Raw genomic sequence first — 18394 nt, 5'->3', positions numbered from 1 at the left:
GTGCTGCGCGGGAATGGTGCGGTGCGCCGCGCGGGGCGCCCGCCTGCCCGTTCTACCACTCGTCTGCTTCACCCCCTTGAAAACGTAAAACTCGAGTATAAGAGCGCCTTAAATATTCTATACACTTTTTCGCTAGGATCAATCTTCTTCTCCTTCAACCTAGCGTTTTAGCTAAGCGTCCGGTCTTCAGCATCCTCTGGTGTGAGTAGATTTTAAGTAGATTACTTATGTATCAGAACATTTTTTGGTACAGGCCACCGTTTACGAGTTATTTACAAAAAATATTAACAATTGATCATATTTAACTTTTTACCTTAAATATTTTTTTAAATACTGATCCTAGCGAAAAAGTGTATAGAATATTTAATGTAGACAATTTTACGCAGATTACTTATGTATCAGAACATTTTTGCTACAGGTCACCGTTTACGAGTTATTTATAAAAAACTACAAAGGGACCTTTAAACCCGATGACTGATAAGTTCATCAGCGTCACATAACATAAATTGACCTCCGCATTGGATAGACAGCAACATTGAATGTTCCAGTAATCAAAGAAACTTAATTGCTAAATTGGAAATCAAAATAACTAAAATGGGCCAGAATCTCCAATTTTAAACTACTACGTTTTGTGCTCATCGATGTTAGTGTCGTAAGCGCCATCGACAATAAGTTCCCTTTTCATAGATAATACCACATATTATTACATATATCAAAAGTACATACAAAAAGCAATTTTTTGATTCATATGGTCAAGCTTAATACCCTCAGGAAAGGTAAATAAAATGAGTACATAAACACGGTTGTGACAAAGTGTCCCTCAGTCGTGACATTTCGGTATTTTGGTGGCCAACTTGGCTATTTTGATTTATATAGTTATTTTAACACAGCCTAAGTCACTCCTATGACTACTACAAACCTAATGACAGCTCAGACGTTGAAATCCGTCAAACTATAAAGGCTGTAGAGCGTGACAAAGAATTCGATACACATCATACATACATACAAGCAAAAAACATTTTTTTTGCTTTGGCAGTCGGGCAATAATAGCAAATGATCTGTAGCTAATAAAAATGCATTTCTGAAAAGTGCATTTGCCTCTAAGTTAATTAAACGAATTAAGAATAACACGACCACGTATCTATATGTCACAAACGTGGACTCAAAAGTCCGTGGCGGTGACAGATTTTTGAGGCCACGGTCGTGATAATTTGGAACATGTTCGATATTACAAAAACATTTCCTTTGATTTTGCAAATGTTAAATAATTAGCTTAATCTGCAATGTATGAGGTATATCTTATGTTACAAACAATAACGTGAAACTGCAACTTACTTTTAAAACTCTAACACGGCGGTGACGCATTAAGGTTGACCGTTTTTTCAAATGAACACAAATAAGTATATAATTTTCGACAAAACTTTACCCTTCGGCCATTTGTAAACCTGGGCTATAACCGCGAAAATCGAAGTTCTCAAATTGCGGGTATTTTTCTCTGTCACTCTAATTACGCCTTCATTAGAGTAAAAGAGAAAGATCCCCGCAATTTGCGAATTTCGGTTTTCGCGGTAACCCTTCTTACAACAACACAGTGTTGCTGTTCTAAAAAAACTTTAATAAGGCTGCCAGTAGTAAAGATAATTTTCTACCGAGTACCGCATGTTTATATTACCACGCGCGGTGGTGATGCGAAAACTAATCACAAAATGTATGTTGTTTAAAATTATATAAAATCGTTATAAATCTATACAATTTTTAAACAGTGTTGTAGAACAAGGATTAGTGTTTTATATTTGATATAAATGATTGCAAAACACTTCATATTTAAAAAAAAAAATCAAATATCACAAAATCTGGGGAAGTCACACTACACGGTCCGTGACATTTCGCACTTGTAATTTTTTTTATGTTTCTAATATTCTTAGGACTATACATTTAGGTTGACCTAAAACATAGAGATAAATTGCTAAGTATATTGATATAGAGTTTACTTATTTTCACAAAAATACATGCTATCCAATCTTAATTAGTGCAAATTGAACCTATTAATAAACATCGCAAACTATTTTACCCAAATTATCATTTGTCAAAAATGATGTACCTATTAGATACCTATATTGCTTAAAAAACAGATAAAGTATAATAGTTATTATATAGCATTCTAATGTAGGAGTTTTCATCATTGGCTTAATCTTAGCTAAATAAAAATATTTTGGTCTCTTATGCAAGGGTATAACCGAGCACATATACCTACATAAAATATAGTAAATATAATAGTTACTTTTTATAGGAGAGCAAAATAGTGATGGGTAAAAGAGTGCTTACTTAAATTATTTACAAGTGCAATTTAAATTATAACATGAATTAAAACTATAATATATAAGTTAAGGCATTTTCCTATTAAATTCATGCAAAATTACTGTGTACCTACTAACCTCTAACTTCACTTTTCATATTAATCATGTATCGATCTATTGATCACTTAGGTACTGATTTCTATGTGGCCTGCATTTTAAATATTAATTTGTTTTAATTAATAATATATGCATCTGTATATATATTATTTTACAGTACATATGGTCCTATTTTCCCGCACTAGGCGTAAAATAGCACTTTTCGTGCGTATGTCAAAAGTTTAAAGGGCCATATGTACTGTAAAACGTTGTGCGATACACGTGCGAATAGGTAATTCGCAACTCATGTCGATTTAAAACACTCCCTTCGGTCGTGTTTTAATTTATCGCCACTCGTTTCCAATTTCCTCTTTTCCGCACTTGTATCGTAAATAACTATTTCAACCAACGGATAACTGTTATTGGCCTAATATTATGTAATAATAGGTACTTTGTAAGTTGTACATTAACGGCTGTTGTTGTCCTGAATACCAATAAAAAATACTGAAAAACCGGGCAAGTGCGAGTCGGACTCGCGCACGAAGGGTTCCGTACCATAATGCAAAAAAAAAAAAAACAAAAAAAAAAAGCAAAAAAAAACGGTCACCCATCCAAGTACTGACCACTCCCGACGTTGCTTAACTTTGGTCAAAAATCACGTTTGTTGTATGGGAGCCCCATTTAAATCTTTATTTTATTCTGTTTTTAGTATTTGTTGTTATAGCGGCAACAGAAATACATCATCTGTGAAAATTTCAACTGTCTAGCTATCACGGTTCGTGAGATACAGCCTGGTGACAGACGGACGGACGGACGGACGGACAGCGAAGTCTTAGTAATAGGGTCCCGTTTTACCCTTTGGGTACGGAACCCTAAAAACTAACAAGTGACATTTGGCAAAAAGTTTATGGCCCAGGGAAGTAAGTACACTGCGCTCGGTGCGTTAGTTCCTACCTCTACTGTGTCAGGCGTGGCTCACTCACAGGTAGCTAAAAGTACATCCGTTCCACACCAATTTTGGTGGCTAGCCAAAGCTACGCGTGGCGCTGTCGCCACCTAGCGGCCATATCTGTCCTGATCGTAACAGACGCGTTTTGTTAGAGAGTGAGTCTTCTGTACCTATAGTCCTATTATTTATTCTGTGACTGTGTTGAGCTGGTCACGGTACCTTGTGGTTATAATTATTTCCGAATGAAAATGTCAGTCTACACAGAGGTAGGTAATGTATGTAGATACTGAAGATTAGACCCTATGTGACAAGCAAAATATTGTAGGCCATTAAGCGACGTATAATAACTCAACGCAACTCTATATTACTGGTAATTTACGATTATTTTTAAATGATCTGTAGTTAGTTTCACGTGCAGAGACATGTAGGTATCGATGACGCATATCCGCTGTTCTGATAGTTTACTGCGTTGATGATTCCGGGAATGTTTATTTGAATAAATAATAAACCGTATATTATAACAAATTGTAGCTAAATTATTATACGGGTAGTTACACAGAAAGTTAAAAATATATTCATGCTGCTAATGTAATGTTGGGTAGCTGCCAGGAAGCTAGCGTTGTCAGAGCTGCACCAATAATTGCAAGTATTGCAACGCAACCTTCTTTATAGACTGAGAGCTAGCTACGGCACGGCAATAGGTTTGCAATTTATAGAGCAACGAAATCCCTCTATTTAGTGTGCCATACTATCATTATTAATTAATTCGGGCGCCTGGCAGCTGTTCCGCGGTGGGTGTGAGAGGTGTCAAATAAATTGAAGGTGTACAATCTATAGAGCTCTGAGTTTGGTGTGATATATAATACCTAATTATGTATTTAATTCGAATATAACATTGCCAGGCGTTTTAATTGGGGGAAAATTAGTGCCAGGTGACTTCCAAGATGCGGGAAAAAGTGCCAAGTCATCTCATTTACTGGGTCAAATTTTATCTTTACTTTATCTTATTACTATAAGGTACCGTTTTCGGTCCCCTCTATAAATTGCACACCTTCAATTGTTTTTACAACCCCTTTGTTGCCCAACCACTGTCACACCCACCGCTGAAAAGCTGCCAGACGCCCAGATTAATTAATAATTATAGTATGGCACACTAACTAGAAGGATTTCTTTGCTCTATAAATTGCAAACCTATTTCCGTAGCCTACCTCTTAGACCATTTATGTATTAGGCAGATGAGTAAAAAAATGTGCAAAGGTTCTTTAAAATTAATTTATTTCATGTGTAATAAATATGGAAACTGGAAACAACGTAAGACGCAAGTATTCTACAATTTAACTGGTAAATTTGGCAGTGCCGTCGGTGAGGTGCTTAGCAGCCAGAGCGAGCTCCGGCTCGTACTCGGCGTAGTCCAGACTGCACTTGCCGGTGAGCTTGCAGAAGGCCAGCGTCACCGCCGCACCGATGATCGCGTGGAGACAGTTGTGCGCGATCCAGATGGCCACGTCGGCTAGCACAGTGATGGCCGCCTGGAAAATACAATAAATTAATAAAATAAACAAAAAACTAAATCTTAAAAGTCCCACTCTTTTCGGTTTAAAAGTTAAATAAAATATTATAGATACGATACGAATGTCTTTGTAGGCATCCAAATATTTTTTATTCAACTTAAGAATGAATATAATAGTTTGATTTGAGCAACCAGCAAGTTAGGGCCTGGGTAGGAAACTAATTGAAACAGGTCAAACACTCCTATCTTGAATACGAAATAATTAATATTAAAAATAAATACATATTGCTTTGCTTACCAGTTTGTAGCCAATGAGAGACCAGGCCGTTGAAATGAGGAACCAAGTAACTTTTAACCCTGTAAAAATCACGTCTCCCAAAGTCCTAAAAAATAAATACAAATTAAATAAACATGGTCATTAAACATTCAACTGTAATCTAACAATAAAAGAAAAAAAAAACTTTGACACTTTGACATTGACACACTATTTTATTTCTCTTCCACAAAATTTCATAAAATTAATCTTATATATATATCGTTTGCCGATATCCCTAAGATCCGCTCGCGAGCTATAGACAAGCCGCACAGCAGCACTGTCTCTGCGGAGTCCGCAGCGCGGGCTGGCGCCGCCTGCGTGTGGTGCACCTCGATGCCCCGTCGTTTGACACCATATGTCAACATTGAAAATGTTTACTAACAAATATTTCTGTGAAAATATTCCACCAATTATCGAAACTACACTTTGAAAAGTGCATGCTGTATCAGTGCCAATTCTCAACAGTGTTCGAATTTTGTTAGCTCGGCTCTTCTCTTCCTTCTCGGCCTTGAATAAAAAAACATATCCTGTGCAGAAGATTCATTTAGTGCAGTGGTGTTTTTATATTATTTTATTTCTTGTTACTTATATTTAAGACATAGTATTTAGCTTGTATTTAGCCTATTATATAGTTAATGCTCCCTAGCCTTATGTCACAAACCCCATCAACATCCGCTCACCAAAATGGACCTAGCACTGCCAGCAACAACGCCACTGAAGATCTTTTACCCTGCCCTCACTGCCCACCGTCCCGCCGTCTTTACAAAGGTAGCAGAGGTCTCAAAGTCCATATTACTCGCATTCACATAACTCAGTCGCAAACATCTAACAATTGTTATTTGTTAACTTACGGCACTACTAAAATTCGTCCTTCTCTTTCTACGGGTACGATCTCCTGAAAGGAAAAACAGCATTAGTTATATCCACAATTAGAAAAAGTTGTCGTAATTAATCTCTTAAATTTGCTAAGTGTTACTTACTGTGTTATGAAACTTATGAGCATCGCTCAGTTTTGCGCCGTAGGCAGTTACTATGCAGGCGAGAAGAGCAAAGGCAAATAATTGTACAGACATCTGAAAAAAAAAATTTTTTTCAGTGAAACATATTTAGGTACTAAAACCGACTACTATTCTTGGCGCTTAGTGCGCGCCTTGGCTCTGGCAAGTCAGTACCTATAGGTATATAAATAAGATACCGGCTAACAAACAGTTGTCACGGATCTTGGGGTCAAACACATTGACAACCCAGCTGTAGCTCTGAAATAATGGAAACAAAAATTTGAATTAGCATTTACATTTATCTCACCTTAGTGTTGGTTTTAAATGGTGATAGTGATGCGATATGTTCGACGAAGGTCTCGGATATGATAGGCCATCGTGGAAGTACTCCTATAAATATACCATAAAATCATAGTAATGACTAAATACGCCATTTACTAATAGCCAGCCACATTTCTTTTTGCCACCTTAGTATTTTAGAAAGCAATTTTGGAGTCTTAATTAGCGCCAATTGAGCATATTAATAAATGACATATTCGTACGTAAGTGACGTACGGAATTCAATTCATTAATTATTCTAATTACGTGTTAGTTATTAACGAGGTAGGTATCAGTAATTCATATCCCAATAAATGCAAATGTCAGATAGTACAATCTTCAACTAAGTACATTTATCAAACGCCGATAAAGTTAGGTTAGGACAGTTGCTGGGCTGCAGATAAATCTATGCTTCTTCTTCTTCTTCTTTCCCCTGCCCTTATCCCACGTTATGTGGGGTCGGCACAACATGTTTTTCTCTTCCATTCTCCTCTGTCTTTCGTCTCCTCAGCACTCACTCCTTTCTTTCTCATATCCTCTTTCACACAATCCATCCATCGTTTTTTGGGTCTACCATACGCTCTCCGTCCATCAACATTCATCCCTAACATTCTTTTGCCTATATGGCATTCATCCCTCCTCATTACATGCCCATACCACGCTAACCTAGTACTCCTCATTTTCTCCGTTACTGGAGCTACTTTCAAACTTCCTCTTATATACTCATTCTTAATACGATCCTTTCTCGTCACTCCACACATCCATCTCAGCATTCTCATTTCCGCTGCGTGCACTCTTCTTTCATCCGCTACTTTCGACGCCCAGCATTCTGATCCATACATTACAACAGGTCTCACGATCGTTCTGTATATTTTCCCCTTAAGTTTAAGGGGCATTCGTGGATCGCAAGTTGTTCCAGAGACCTGTCGCCATTTCATCCATCCCACATTTATTCTATTTTTCACGTCTCGGTCGATGTTTCCGTCACTTTGGATCAATGACCCAAGGTACCGGAAGTCAGAGCAGACTGGTAGGGATACACCATCTAAGGCAATATGGGAAAAACTGGATAGACCACCGAATAGCAGATAAATCTATGCATGGAATGGAAAACTGTATGTTTTAAAGGGTCAGATTTTTCTACAGTTGACTTAAGGATAGGGTAGGTTACGCTGGACTACACAATGTATGAAAATTCATTAGTCATACGCCGAAGCCTGTTAGAACAAATAATTAGCGTATCAAACTTCAACTCTAAATTATCTATACAAATTACCCATGGTTGTAGTTTTTATACGCTTGCAAAGATATACATTTTTTTATTGCTAAAAATGAATGCGTCACTGTCTACTTTGTGACTAAGGAAGGCGACTAGTCTTATCACAAGCTTGTATGTAGACATTGTTATTTTGCTTCCACTTGTGACTTCACTCATAAACAATTGAGCTCTACGTTTACGAATGTTCGTCATTATTTACACAACTGTTTATAAAATGAGTCGAATTCCTCTTATAAAATAAAAAAAATCATCTTCCAAATGTACAACATACATAAAAAAAAATTTCGTTTGTGTAACGAATAGGAAAACAACGGAATTGTAGGTACTCAAACGACCTACAGATACCCGGCACATAACACATACGGGTATGTCATTGCCATCTTATCTTTCAAGCCTCAACTCAACATATATGTTTACGAAAATAGTTTTAAGTCAGTTGCATACTTGCTTTCTCTTAGTGAGCTAGGAGTCGTTCTTATCATCAAATTATTATCTGGCGCTGCATTGTTTTTAATTGTAAAGATTGCATGGTTATCTCGACTGTTATCTTCATCCCATTATAAACGTTGATCCATAGCCAACTGCGCGTTTCGCAACTCCAAACGCAAAATGGGCAACTCGAAGAGCAAAAAAGTGAAAATCAATCAAAGTGACACAGAGAATGAACCGCGGGAAAGGATTAACTCTATCAAGACGGATTTGACAGAAGGGACGGATTCTAACCAACCGACTGAAGCCCGAAACGAAAACGAAATGGCCAGCGAGTTAGATAGAGTAAAAGAAATCGACAATGCCAGTAGTGCGTCCACAGTTGAAGTTTTAGATGATAAGTGAATTAAGTGCTATATTTTCCGTTTAAAATGTAAGTTTTAAAATAAATCATAAGTGATAAATATCGTCTTTTATATACTATTTCTGTTTGCATGTACAAATAAGAGTAAGTGTTTCTGAATCATTGAACTACTACCTACCTACCTTTACCTACGAGTAGGGGAAACTTGACTAATTCGTACCCCCTAAGAGAAAATGCTAATTATCTGGAAATATAAATAAGAAAAGAACATTCAGTTGATGTTTCTAGGATTTTTATTTATTCAGTATAATCTACTAAAATAAAAATTTCAATTTGAATTCAAATAACTTCTAAGACAATAATGACAATATGTCAATATTGCCACGGACAGAAATACATGGCACACGATGGAGGAGGCCTATGTCCACAAATGGACATCTCAATAAATAATTAAGAAATAGAATAGAATTATTAAATTACTTATAAAATTAAAATATTATATTAATGCATGGAACAATAATCTAAATGAAAATATTATTAATACTAAATCTGTCTATATAAAATAATAACAATAATTGCATATTTGTAAACTAAATGTAATATTTATTGGAATAAATGGCTCTACTACTACTACTACTAACTTCTAAGAAAAATACAAAAAGTGTAAAAGGTACGATTTAGGCTTAAGTATTCTTAAATCGTACCAGTAAATTCCGATATCGTAGGTACCTGTCTATCCCTAGGGTAAACTTGAGATCCTATGATTATTATCAGTCTCATATAGTCACAATGATTGAAATACCTTCATAAGTAGGTAAGAGTATTTATTATTAACCTGATTAAATTTGTCGATACCTGTGGAATCAACTCGGATATTAAAACGGACATTTTAATGATGGTAGCTTAAAAGTAAACGGTTAGGTTTTTTTTATAATTTAAGTAATAAGTTCTACCTTCTCATTAACGTCGTTATTGAACTTTTGGTTATCTTAAATAAAAAATTGGCATAAAAATCCTTTACTTTTTTTTATTCATTTTTGTTTTGGATATTGTTCTAGCATAAAAAATGGACAAACAGCTCATGACTTTCTCGGTAAAAGATACGTTTGCTAAAGGTTATCTCGGCGATTCACCAAAGAATGCGACGCCTGACGTCACCGAGCTGCATGCTATGATGCAGTGTTCGGTTCCGTAGCCAAAAGTATACGGTTTCGCAAAACATTAAACTATAACCCATTTCTTAATTATTTCATTCTAATTCGATATTTTTAGACATTACATAAATCCTACAAACTTTGAACTACCTCTTTTTATTTATGTGTGAAGTTAATGGGCCAACTTTTGCACAAATAAGCTCCATTTTTTTCCTTTTCAAATATGTATTTTTATAGAGCGTTTTAACCACATTTTGTATAAGTAGTCTATAATCAGTAAAAAGTGAAATCGAAAAATATATCCCAAGGCCACAAAATAAGGACATAATTGATGGTGGGATTGATGGATATCCTAAGTTGCTAATAGCTAGCTATTTGATGTATTTTAGCAACTAATCAAATAGCTACTTACTACTAACTATTTTGTCATCTTTGTATACCTACATATTTATGCACGTAATTACATAACCATGTTTGGTTGGGTTCTGCTTCGTACGTAATGCTATTAATCAAATAGGTGTCCAAAACACTAGATAATTTAGCTATGTATTATGACTATTATGAGTGGACAGTAACATGACTGTAGTATGTGTTCAGTCATAATGACGAGGCATCTTTCCCGCCCATCGTTTCTATGGTGCTCAGAATTCAAGACAGATTATACATCTAATTTTGTAAATATTTACCACAGTGGATATTGGTATACCTCCTCATAAACCATTACGTTATGTGTTTCTATTTAACAAAGTTTCACTTATTTTCATCCTTAAGTTTTTCATAGAAATAAGTCGTGCATGATTCAATTTTTCCAGGGTTACGTGTCCAGTCATAATGACGAGGCATCTTTCCCGCCCATCGTTTCTATGGTGCTCATAACCATAACAAACAAATGGCCTTATTCTCGAATCAACAAAACTGACATCGAAAACGTATTGACTACGCACTCTTTCCCTTTAGAGTCAACCTCATGTGTGTGAGCGTGAAGTACCGATATTCATATTGAATTGTTACTATATATATATTACATTTTTATTTCTGAATACTACTAAAGTACTAGCAGTGCCTATCATTTCAGGTGATTGTGGCATAAATCAGTTGCTATTCATTAATCCTCTGGTCAGCGTTGCGTCGCCATTTTTTTTAAGTTACCGTATATAACAGCTTACTTGTAACGTTCGTTTACAACTGGACTGAGACATGGTCGCTGAACATTGAACTAACAATATATTGTATACATTCTACCCAAAGTTAATTGAAATACTTTTTGCGATTGGTGCTTTTAGTGCTTGCTGTTCTAAAGAAATATTTTGAATAGAAAGTTTATCGTGGAATTAGTTAAACTGGGGCAGTGTATGGACAAAACCGTTGCGGCAAAAATACAATCAGCAAAGTGAGTTGTACCACTCGTACTCGTACCTACACAACACAGAAACAACTTTTATTTGAATTACAGCCAATTGAATTCCAAGAACACCCGTTATATTTTTCACGTTATTTTTATTTAACTTTTAATTATTTTTCAGTTTGCTGAATTAGATCTAAGTAGTCGTATTTTTCCATTTCAATCTATTGAGTGTGCATCAAAAATAAATAATAATGAGTGTGCAGAAATATGTAAGATATCTGATTTAAAATAAAAACAAACTCATTGATTACCTATGCCAAAATGTATATACAAGTCAACATAAAAAATCATTAATAATCTAGGATAAATACCCATTACAATTAACTGTGCTAACGGATAAAAGGGTTTAATATTTAAACTATTCTTCAGACCGTGCAAGAAATATTGGCAGTGAAATTATAAGATTTAGTTTGTTTGGTTTTAAAATCGAACGAATCAAAACAAATGAATACCAATTACCAAGTTCCAAATAAAAATGATTTAAATAACATTGAAAAGTTAATCATTTAGTACTAGAATAGGTATCAGGTATAATATGTGGGATGTTATACTTATGTTAAGTTCATTTAATAATTAAGTACCTATAAACAATTATAGTGCAAGTAAAGGACAATTATGCCATAAAGAAAACACGTGGATATTATGTAATGGATTTATATTAGTATGGTAACCACACGCACACATTTGTTTTACATTGGTACCTACATCTTAACAGACACTCACAATTTTAAAACTGACAGAATATATTTAAGCGCCTGTCTGAAAACAACGGCAACGACACCTGGATAATTTTATGTATTCAGATTCATTTATTTCTTGCTTCCATGGTACATTTTTGAGTAGTACATATTTACATATTTCTTATGCCTGGTATCATATGGACCTGAAATAGGGTGTAGCAAATGTACCTACGTCGTATTATAAAATTGAAAATACCAACATTTCGAAGTGTTTTGTAAATATGAATATGTTTACAGAGATTTTGGCATAATATTTTTTAAATAAAAGATTGATAATACTTTCTTTCAAGCTCTGGGGATTTGGGACTGATGAAGGTAGCTCTTATTGAGCGGAGCTCGCTCGCTGACTATATTCATGTATCATGACTTTTGACATCCAAGTAGTGTTTTCTGTTCATTAGATTTATTCGGCGGATAATTGAATCGGCAACGAAGGCCAACGCAAGGTCAAAATGAGGAGTTTCACATTATTTTCAATCTTCCTTGTTATTTACGTCAATAGGTGAGTTATCTGGCTGTAATACAGATGGGAGCGGAAACAGGGATAAATTAAACTATTAATAATAACTAACTCCACGGCCGACTTCGGCCACGGCGACTGCTGTCAACTCCGTTGCTGTCGCTGGTGTGCTCGCAAGTGGCTGATGTAGCCGATCTTGTTAGTAAAAGTTCGCGAACATTGCAGGCATGTGAGCACACCGTTTACATAGTTATAGGGTATTGCCGCAGGTGGTGTGGCTTTTATTCTATCACGCTTGGCATCAAGCGCTAAGCGCCGCTGAGATTCAAAACAACAACAATTAAACTATTATACTTGCACTTAACATGTTTTATTTAACATAAAACTTTGGTTTGTCGTGTTCTTCTTACTAACATAATTTAGTAGCGTTCATTTGTTTAATAACAATGGTGATTGACTGTCTTTATAGATTTCGATCCTTTTAACAATAAGATGGAGCTTCTTAAAACAAACTATAGGTATATGTTTATTTAAAAAATAACCCATTTGAATTTTCAATTTAATCTGATAAGTCCATAATTCATTGAGGAATATCAGATATAACAAGCACAATCACGAGTACACATTACCTACCTACATACGAATTATAAGGCTGCATACACGGAATTTAACTATGTAACTTATAAATACATACATAATTAAACTATAGTTACGATACCTAATAGCAATTTAATTGCAGATTTAAATACTCGAATACGTATTGTAAATAACACGCGAGATTTTATCTTATTTGCGTCGTATCTGTCGTATTTTATTTTATACATTTAGAGAATATTGCCACGAAGAGTTTCGTAGGCGTTATGGTATAATGCCTAATATTGCCATATGATGGTCTTACACTGATATGGGATGGTGGTGGTTTGACTATACCATGGCATGGATAATTTCGTAACTATAATTCACCAGCCCTGGCCGTATGCCGTGTTATAAAACCATACAACTATTATATTCGGCTCTACACTAATAGTATTGCTGACAGTATCTAATTTAGTAACTATACTATAATAGGACAATTATTGTCCTATACACAGTACACAATATTTGTCCTATTATAGTATAGTATAGTTTTTCCCATCACGGAACAATGGTGTTCCGGACCTTTGGGAGGCGTGCGCGGAGCCGAAGCCAACACGTAGAGTCCCTTTTGACACTTTAATGAAATGTAAGGGGTACACCGAGCGGATGCTGCCCTTACCCGTGTCATGGGACGCACGCAGAGGCAGCACCCGCCAGGGTGTAAGGGCTATTGAGAGTTGATGGAATATAAAATGAACTAGGTTATTGGGTGAAAGCGATGGACTAAGAACTGAGCTATGGGGTAAAAAACCGGACAGTTATTATTACACTACTAATTTGTTACACTAATAATAATTATTCTTTAAAAGTTTATTTCTCACTACATAGGTACTTATCCTGTATTTAATTCTGTAGCACCGCAGCAGCGCGATCCAGAATGCCAGCCCAGCCGATTAAGCTGTACTACTTGCCGCCGTCCCCGCCGTGCCGGGCGGTCATGATGCTGGCGAGGGTCATGGGGCTGGACCTCGATCTGGTGCTCACAAACATTATGGAGGGACAACATATGACTCCTGAGTTTTTAAAGGTACATAAACCTACTTCACTTCATGTCGTGTGTCCCCTAGATGAGCAATTTGTAGCTTATTTTTATGATTGCTCCTTCTTCTTTTCATCTTTAACATTGTCTAATATACGTAAGATGTCTTGGTTTCGATACTATACTTTGTTTTTATATCCCAGATATTAAAAAAACTGTTGGTTGGTCTACCAACCTGGGATTTTATTTTTTAAATCAATTGAGTTAGTAGCTAGAACAGTCTACTGTTCTAGCTACTAACTCAATACTTATACTTATATAGGTTACAATACTTATATAGGTTACAATACTTATATAGGTTACACTATAAAAACCTATTCATTGTTCTGCGAATTTTCGCGGCTCTAATAAAAAAAATGCCAAGAGTACCTACGAAAACTTACTTTCAAAAGTTCCTATGATTAAAATGACTGATTAAACTATTTATTACTATTAAACTAATTAAACTAACTATTTTGCTTACAGATGAATCCGCAGCACACGATACCAACGATGGATGACAATGGATTCATTTTATGGGAAAGGTAAGAATCATATATAATAATTTATTTATGTATTATTACACACATTATCTTAAAAAAGTCAATTGCAGTAATACTATTTATTCACACAAATTAATGCCGTATAACTTAAAGTATTTTACTTGTTGCAGTCGAGCAATTATGGCATACTTGGTGAACGCATATGGGCGTGACGACTCTCTATACCCGAAAAACCCACGGCTCCGAGCTCTTGTCGACAGTCGGCTGAACTTTGACATGGGAACACTCTTTCTTCGTTACTTTAATCTCTATGTAAGTAATTCTTTGTTAATCCTGCCGATTTGTGTAGGTACAAGATTTATTGTTATAATTGTGTTACCGATTTCTTACTGTTCTATTGTTCATTGTGATTATTTTACTAAAATAAGATATTTTCATTTCGTTAAAATAAAAACCATAGTAGTTGTGATATATGTACGACTGTACGACTGTTTATAAAGTCTACACATTTTGTACGATTTTGGATAGGGTACAAAACTGGTATTTATACCTATTTGTTTTCTTATGTAGGCTCCGATGCTATTTCATGGTGACGAGTATAATGAAGACAATGCGGCCAAATTAGACGAAGCCCTGGGGTGGCTGAACACCATGCTAGAAGGACGGGCCTTCGTCGCCGGAGACAATATGACTATCGCCGACATCACTATTGTGGTCACTTTGACTAATCTTGATGTGAGTAGCTCGTATAAGTACTAGTTGTAAATAAAACTAATTTACATTTTACCGTGAAACCTTCAAAACCTTGATAGGTTCCTTCAAAATTTGATGATTGAAATGAATTCTTTGTTATTGGGCCATATTCATTTTTGGTCTACTTTGGGTTTGCCGGTACGAACTTAATTTACGATACTGCCGCACCGTTCGTGGCCACACCAGAAAAGTTGTAAATTATTTTATATCAATTTATTGGTTAACTATAACATAATCTTTGGTTTTACAAAATATTTTATAACTTTCTTTTTGCTTTATATGTTTACTAGCTATGCCCGCGACTCCGCCCGCGTGGAATTCGGTCTGTGTCAGTAAGCGGCTAATTTCTAATCCTAATTTCTCTCCCTCTCCCCTGGAGGCGGAACTTGAAGTAAAGTTGACAGATGGATATCCTAGGGGACTGTAGTCCAGATAAAATATTTTACAATTAGGTACCACTAAATAAAACTACACTCCAAATCAATAGTTTTTTTTCCCTTATTCAAATTTTACACGTGATTTAAACGACAGAGTAGTAGGTGTATATCGGAGGATACAGTAAGGTATACGCGCGCGAGCCAAAGCGAAGCGGCCTGCCTGGCTAGAGCGCCACTCACCGTGGTCTTCTTCAGACTCCTGAGGAAGACCACGTGCCCCTTGTAACCTCAATGCGTTGCGAGACTTTCGCGCACGATTCTATTTTTTTCGGGTAGGCATGGTAATGCGAGTCCCAAATCGTTTGACTCCGCAAACGACCAGTGCCGGATTAAGATATTTTGATGCCCTAAGCATTTCTAGAACATGGTGCCCCCTCTCCCTAGGGTCATCAAGATTACATTGAATTTTTTGGTAAATCGAGTGACGTTAATTGCTGCATTACCTACAGCTGAGAATGGAAATCAGTCACATAATTTTATCACGAAAATTGACAGTGCCGCAGCAGTAACGTTGCAACAGAGTACCTAATGCTGCTGCAGTCGCCACCCGAAAGTCACCTTTATCATATTTTAGAATGTTATTGAAAACGCGAGCGAAGCGAGCGCGAAAAATTTTCGATATAAAAACGTAATTTGATAGACAGTTGTACATTTTTACTTTTAGTATGGAAATCAGTCACATCATTTTATCACGAAAATTGACAGTGCTGTAGCAGTAACGTTGCAACAGAGTAATGCTGCTGCAGTCGCCACCCGAAAGGCACCTTTATCATATCTTAATTTTTTCGATATAAAAAACGCAATTTGATAGACAGTTGTACATTTTTACTTTTAGTATGGAAATCAGTTACATCATTTTATCACGAAAATTGACAGTGCTGCAGCAGTAACGTTGCAACAGAGTAATGCTGCTGCAGTCGCCACCCGAATGTCACCTTTATCATATCTTAGAAAGTAATTGAAAACGCGAGCGAAGCGAGCGCGAAAATTTTCGATATGAAAAACGCAATTTGATAGACAGTTGTACATTTTTACTTTTAGGCTCAACCAGGCCCGAATCCAGGATCTCATGCGGAGAAGGGATGGGACATTTTTCTATCAGCCTAGCTTCGCATAGGGCTCGATATTTAAGGGTCTCAGCGAAGTTGTTTTCATACAGAACAAATGCAAGAAAGCAGAGCTTGGAATTGACCAAGTGAATTGAATTGGCGAAGTGTGAGCAAGGCAGAAGGCCCAGCTGCGAAAGAGGAAAGCTTGGATTTGGATTCACGCCCAAGTGTAATTAAGGCAGAAGATCAACTTTGCCGTAAGGCAGAAGGCCTCGCATAAGACCTAACGCCTAACTGCAAAAGAGTGGCTTGAAATCGAATCTATGCATGTAATCACGACTCTTCTACTGCTCGCTCTTTGGCTTCACTCGAAAGCGCTACTTGATAGGATGCTTTTAGTTTTCGGCTTTCACGGGGCCCCTTATAACACTTTGACAGTTAGGTCTCAGGATCGCGGCTAAGGAGCAACTCGGCTTGGCCGACAAATCTGGCGTGCAAGAGAGCAAAATTCGCTATAAAATCGGCAACCTATGTCGAAAAAATCGGCTGGCCGCAAGCCCGAAAGCAAGATTTTTTTCCATGACTTTAAGGGCCTCCGCGTAAGGTCGAATCGAAAGCCTACGTTGGAGATGTTCTTACGTACCCTCACTCTCTTACTTGATCCCTACGACCCTTCGTTATCAGATGGGTACTTGTACATGTATAAAAGTTTCATGTAGGTACCTACTCCACGACGACTGCATTGCTGATGCAGCCTGCGCGTTTTTTTCCCTACGGATTTGGTGCCCCCTAGACGTAGAAAATGAATATGGACAAAACAAAAGTTATGGCAACAGTAGACTTATCCCAAAGCCCCATATCATTGGATACCCAGCCTTTAGAACAAGTGACAGAATACAATTATCTCGGACAGCAAATAAGGCTTGGGGCGGACTCCATGATGGCGGAGATCAGCCGGAGGATACAGATGGGCTGGGCTGCCTTTGGTAAACTAAAGAATGTGTTCCAAGCCAAAATACCATAATCACTGAAGACCAAGGTGTTTAACCAGTGCGTACTGCCCGCTATGACCTACGCTTGCGAGACGTGGACACTAACGATGTGCGGAATGAAGAGGCTCAAAGTTGCACAAAGAGCGATGGAACGCAGTATGCTCGGTATATCTCTCTGCGATAAAATTCGAAACGAGGAGATTCGGCGACGGACCAAAATAGTAGACATCGGCCGACGGATTGTTACTCTTAAATGGGCCTGGGCCGGGCACATATGTCGCAGAGATGATATGAGATGGAGCAAGCGTGTCCTAGCGTGGAGGCCTCGTTCAAAAAGACCAGATCACAGACCTCCAAAAAGATGGGAGGATGACATTAAAAAGATAGCAGGCCCACTCTAGAGGAGAGAAGCAGCAAATCGGGCTGCTTGGAGGAGTTTTGGAGAGGCGTATGCCCAACAGTGGGCGCATACTCGCTGAGGAAGAGCGCCTTGCAGGTGCAAGTGCTTATTTTGCTTAAAAGGGTTAATCCGGCACTGCAAATGACAGAGGTCAATGTTTTTTTTCAATGTACCCACCTTCGTGGCCATTATTAAGTGCTTAAAGGAGGCGATATGTATGTATATGGATTTGATATGGATGCGATATAATTACGATTAGGTATAATTCATGAAGGAGAAAATTAATAATTT

General features: G+C 36.9%; 2 protein-coding genes across 6 annotated transcripts in view; one reads left to right on the top strand and one right to left on the bottom strand.

The window, feature by feature from the left end:
• LOC134805322 (glutathione S-transferase D7-like) overlaps positions 1-18394 on the top strand; it is a 58141-nt gene that overhangs the window by 37102 nt on the left and 2645 nt on the right. The window contains exons 1-6 of one of the 4 annotated variants that reach the window (XM_063778671.1): positions 10963-11100; positions 12257-12357; positions 13807-13978; positions 14456-14514; positions 14643-14784; positions 15043-15207. In XM_063778671.1, coding sequence (XP_063634741.1) covers positions 12308-12357; positions 13807-13978; positions 14456-14514; positions 14643-14784; positions 15043-15207 — 588 coding nt within the window. In that variant the 5' untranslated portion in view covers positions 10963-11100; positions 12257-12307. Of the gene's footprint in view, positions 1-10962; positions 11101-12239; positions 12358-13806; positions 13979-14455; positions 14515-14642; positions 14785-15042; positions 15208-18394 lie in introns of those variants that run through there. The other 3 variants (XM_063778678.1, XM_063778686.1, XM_063778663.1) reach the window with 3 other exon arrangements.
• LOC134805407 (uncharacterized) lies at positions 4598-10582 on the bottom strand. 2 transcript variants are annotated; one of them, XM_063778727.1, is made up of 6 exons: positions 10417-10582; positions 6474-6553; positions 6149-6241; positions 6020-6063; positions 5151-5235; positions 4598-4871 (listed from the first exon to the last, which is right to left on the bottom strand). In XM_063778727.1, the coding sequence occupies exons 3-6, from the start codon at positions 6239-6241 to the stop codon at positions 4677-4679; spliced, it is 417 nt and encodes a 138-aa protein (XP_063634797.1). In that variant the 5' UTR covers positions 6474-6553; positions 10417-10582; the 3' UTR covers positions 4598-4676. The 2 variants fall into 2 exon arrangements, with proteins under 2 accessions (XP_063634797.1, XP_063634791.1); XM_063778721.1 differs by lacking the exon at positions 10417-10582 and having other exon boundaries at positions 6474-6750.

Source organism: Cydia splendana, chromosome 2 (genome assembly GCF_910591565.1).
Source record: "Cydia splendana chromosome 2, ilCydSple1.2, whole genome shotgun sequence".
Lineage (NCBI taxonomy): Eukaryota > Metazoa > Arthropoda > Insecta > Lepidoptera > Tortricidae > Cydia > Cydia splendana.
Note: the sequence above shows the minus strand (reverse complement) of the source record. Positions and strands in the feature narration are given on the sequence as shown.